The following is a 5070-nucleotide window of genomic DNA, read 5'->3' on the forward strand; positions in this document are numbered from 1 at the left end:
CTGGGAATCTCAGATGAAAAGGAGCTGCAGCTTAGTCTCTTCCCAGTCTTCCTGGTGATCTACCTTGTGACTTTATTCTGGAACCTGGGTCTCATCATCCTGATCAGGATGGACTCCCACCTGCACACACCGATGTACTTTTTCCTCAGTGTCCTTTCATCTATAGACATCTGCTATACTACTTCCATCAGCCCCAGGATGCTTTCGGATTTCTTCAAAGATAAAAAAGTCATTTCCTTCATTGCCTGTGCCACACAGTGGCTTGTGGCTTCCTGGATGGGTCAGGCTGAGTGCTGCCTCTTGGCCATCATGGCCTATGACAGATATGTGGCCATTGGCCATCCTCTGCAATATTCAACCATCATGGCACCTGGGCTCTGTTGGAAGATGGTTGCTGGTGCTATTGGGTGTGGTTTCCTTTCTAGCTTAGTTGAAACAATCACGGGCTTTGAGTTATACTACTGTGGGCCACATTTAATCCAACATTTCTTCTGTAACATACCTGAAATTATGAGCCTGTCTTGCTCCAATCCCTTCATTGGTCAAATGAGTCTTTTTGTGATAGTTTCTATTGTTCTTGGTGGCTCTGTAGTTTTTATTTTATTATCCTATGGTTTCATTGCAGCTTCCATCCTGAAAATTTCCTCTGTCAAAGGTAGCGCCAAGGCCTTCAACACCTGTGCGTCTCACCTGGCGGTTGTGACCCTCTTCTATGGCACAGCCCTCGCTGTGTACATGCATCCTAGTTCTGGCAATTCCACGAAACAGAACAAGTTTCTGTCCGTGTTCTATGTTATCATTATCCCCATGTTAAATCCTTTCATATATAGCCTTAGGAACAAGGAGATCAAAGAGGCCCTCAGGAGGGTGATGAAAAGGGCAACACATTTATCTCACTAAGAATAATGTTTGATAATGTTTCCTGAATAAAGCAAACAATAGGTAAACTAAATAAAACAACAAGGGGCCAGGTATTTCTACTCCTAATCACAGCAGAGGTAAGACTACACAAGTGTCCTCTTATAGAGCATTAGAACATCGGGCAGAAAAGGTTCAAATCTGGGTACTTACTCCTGGTATCCTGATCCTTAGTGGTCTCCAAGCTGGGTCTCTCTGAGCCGCAACTCCAACTGGCGGACAGCTTGAAAGCCCATATCCATGATTAGCCTCATGTAGATGAACTCTGTGTTTGAGAACACAGATGTTGAGATGTTGTGATAGGTATTTTATGAAGATAAAGGAGGACCTCCAATATAATGCAAACTGTCCTTTCTTCCCTGAATTTCTTTTACTTGCTTGCATATATTTATATTTCAATTGAGATATGAAAGAATTTATTAAATAGTGAAAATTAAAAATTGAGGACATGAATATATTATAAACTTGATTCTGGAGATTGAGGGAGGGAGTGAGACAGAAAAGAAGAAGGGTAGAAGGAGAGGGGGAGGAGGAGAAAGAGGAAGAGGTAAAGGCTGCTGCTGATGAGAAGTCTTTTTATTCCCACCAAACTTGTTTCTTCTATTTTGTTCTTGAGTCACCTTGTGAAGTGAATTGTGATGTCTCTCATGCAAAAATGCAGCATGACTTTTCCAAAACCCAATATTTTCCTCATCTCTACAATGAGAAGATGTTTGTATCTTTATGAAAGCAACTAAGACTTAGTAAATGTTAAATTATGCAATTAGCATTATTCAATTTTATCATTCATTTTCATATAGTTCAAGAGAAGTCCAGCTCACTTCCTAAAAAGAGACACACCTTTGGAATGTCTACTTCAATTGGGACATAATAGTGAGTAAAAAGCTCTTCCTCTACCTCTGCAGCTTCATTGCACAAGGAGGCCTTGAAGAAGCAGATAGAACTCAGTGCATAGATGTGGCCGCACGTGGAGACATTGCCATGGTTTTCAATCTATCCCGTTCATTCACTTGCTCAGGTCTCCAGTTCATTCCTCAGTATGTTTAGATTTTAAGACTTCTTATAATATTTCTTGGAGTGATGGCTTAATAATAGCAAATTTCTGGAGATTTTGTTTTAGGTGGTCTTTATTTCCTCTGATATAGGAAGGAGAGTTTTGTAGAATAAAGTATTCTTTATTTGGCATTTCTTTGCCTTGGAGTTTTTGGAATATGTTGCTCCATTCTTTTCTTGTTCATAGTGTTTCTTCACAGAAGTCTGTGAAATCTGATGTCAATCAAATTGTTTTCATTTTCAGGTTGTCTGATTTTTTCCACCATCAGCTTCATTCTTTTTCTTTGTCTTATACTCTTGGAGCTTCACTATTATGTGTTGTGCTGTAGTTCTTTCTTTATGGTAACTTGGTTTTCTTCTAGCTTACTGGATGTCTCTTTCATTTCCTTCTCATGTTTGGGGCATTCTCTTTATTTCCTTGAATAGTTCCTCTGTCTTTCTCTACACCATCTGTGATTCCTATGACTCTTATGTTTCCTAGCTCTAGAAGTTTCTTCATCTTTTTCCTTTATTCCTCTCTTTCATCTTTTTTGGGCTCTTTTTATATCTTTGTCTTTAAGAGTACCGATTCCTTCTTTATTTCATCAATTCTGTTTCCATTTCCTTCCCCAGAATTCCTTAGTTGTACATTAATCTTTTAACATTCTTCATTTCCTTTATTCTCATATCTCAAGATTTATCTGCATCCTGCAGCTCATTGATTATATTTCTCATATCATTCTTTCCCTTTTCTTCTTCTTTAATGCTTCTGAATTCTTTACCTGTCAGGCAAAGATATTCTTCCATGTCAGTGTTGTTTATTTCTGGGGGCTGGTTTTCTTTTTATGGTGTGTTACTCCCTGAGGGGCTTGCTTACTACTTGTATTTCTCTTTCTCCCCAGTATTTTGTTTTTGGTTTTGTTCTATGAGCATGGCCACTGTGCTGCTGGTGCCAATGGGTGTCCCTCTGTGGTGCTCTTACTGGGACATGGGGGCCTGAAGGCTGTTGGGTCAGGTGTAGTCAGGTGGGCAAGGACTGTGATGCTATGGTTGGGTGATGGGCACTGTCCTCCTCTGCTCGATGGGCACCGTATGGCTGCTGGGCTCCCCTTTATCTGACCATTATACACAGGGCAGGGCAGGGTCTTATAGCTATCTCAAGAATATGTTCAGCTACCTTGAAAGCTGGCTGTGGGATGGGGGCAACAAAATGGGTTGGGAAAAAGAGAAGGGAAGGGAGCACAAGGGTCTAAGGTGTGGACTGTGGGTTCTCTGGTCATGGGCGAACCATGGCAGCATCATCTGAAGGGGAGGATCCACTACTCCTGCAATTCAAACAATGACATCAGCCAATATTAACACATGAGAGCTATTATAAAATCAAGCTAACTTTTCTTATAAAAATAGTATGTTCAGTTAATAGTTAAATTATAATTTTTATCAGGGGGACTTTATAACCTAACATATTAGTAGGTGTTAAAGTAAGTTATGAAGTCACTGCACCATCCATGACTTTCTCCCAGGAGTAAGTTAGCTGAAGTGGAACATGCAAGAAGGCGACCTTATATTAAACTAATCACAGCTGGGTAGATGAGTTCCATTTAAAAAATGACTAGGAAATAAGGTTTGTGACAATGATCAGAAGTAGATGTCTTAATGAAGAATTAGTACACAGCATTCTTTGGGAGCAACTGTATATCAGAACACATGAATGACAGCTTGTGTTAATAGAAGGCATCCTGTGTAATACACAGCCTGATAAGTACTGTTCAGACATGACTAATGGGAGTCTGTTCATGAAGTGTGACTCTGTGGAGTAACAATGACTGCAGTCATTTTATAGGAGATAAGCAGAGACTTGTGAGACTGATTTGCTCAGGTCACACCACCAGGAAGAGGATGATTCAGCTACAGCTGGAAATGACTGACATCACTGCTGTGGTTGTTACCCTGGCAGTCAGCACCCTGTCTGACAACAGTGTCAAAGCATGCTTTCTGATGGAGTAATACACGTATTCTTCCCAAGGCTGCTATGGTCATACATTCATGTCAGGGAAATGACAAAAAATTTATCTTGGTATACTGAAAATGTAGATGCTTGGTAAGCAGGAAGTGTCCACATATCAGATTTATTGTTATGAAGTTATTTATCAAGTGCTGTGTCATCTTGGGCAAATTCCTTAGTTCCTCTGGTTCAGTAATTTTCCTGGATATTAAGTGGATGAGATGGGATGATTCCAAGACCTTTCAATATCGAATGATTCCAAGTTTGTTAAAACAAAACCTCTAACCGTGAGACTCTGCCAGGACTATGGACCAGAAGGGAACTGAAATAAATGGGGGCAGATTAGCTGTGGCCAAAACTCTATGGCAACGTGACCCCAGAGAGCAGGTGTCTGGAGAGCCCCCGCCTGCTAATTGTTCCTCCTCCTCACTGTACTGCCCTCGACAATATATATTAGAGGACTTCCCACTTGTGGGCATCTCCCTTGCTGTCGGTAAACAACCTGTTTCATGGCTCACAGATCCTATCTTGGAGTGAACAGAGTCCCATCTGAAACACTTTTCATGGAAGAATTATCCTACTGCAATTTGGCAAGAAGTATATATTCCTGAGGAATCTTCATCAAGGTGAGAAAGCAAGATGTAGATGAACAGAAGATTCTGTGCTGTTTCAGCAGCTGTGTAAGCCTCCTAGTAGGAGCTGTGGGGAGCAAGGTATTTGTGACTCATCCACTCATTCTACAACCCTCCCCTCTCCCCCCTCCCCTACCCTCCACTGTGGTGTCTTCCCATGGAACTGTTCCTTCTCATCCAAATTCCCTGATCTCAGACAAGATTAATGTCAAGTATTAGTCTGGGCTTAGGGCTGATGTTGAGAACTAGTTCTGAAATTCTAAAGGTCTTGATATTGAATTCTGCTATTTTCTGGTTTTCCATATATGAAGTGGAAATAGTATGTCATCTAGAATCAAAGGAGATGGTTTCTGTATATAATGAAATGCTGCAAACTTTAATAATTGAATGCTGAATCAAAAACATTTATGTACTGAATTTCAGGGCAATCTGTATGGTCAAAGCCACATTGTCTATGCTTTTCCCATTATTCACCCCAAGGAA

At 40.7% G+C, this 5070-nt stretch overlaps 1 protein-coding gene across 1 annotated transcript; it reads left to right on the forward strand.

Annotated features, from left to right (window-relative positions):
• Positions 1-3: 3 nt before the first annotated feature.
• LOC101636127 (olfactory receptor 5A1-like) lies at positions 4-900 on the forward strand (the record flags this gene model as incomplete). Its single annotated transcript, XM_004683414.1, has 1 exon — positions 4-900. A coding segment is annotated over one exon (897 nt), but the record flags the coding sequence as incomplete, so codon positions are not given.
• Positions 901-5070: the final 4170 nt, after the last annotated feature.

This window comes from Condylura cristata, unplaced genomic scaffold, assembly GCF_000260355.1.
Source record: "Condylura cristata isolate star-nosed mole 26May11 unplaced genomic scaffold, ConCri1.0 scaffold00015, whole genome shotgun sequence".
Classification (NCBI taxonomy): Eukaryota; Metazoa; Chordata; class Mammalia; order Eulipotyphla; family Talpidae; genus Condylura; species Condylura cristata.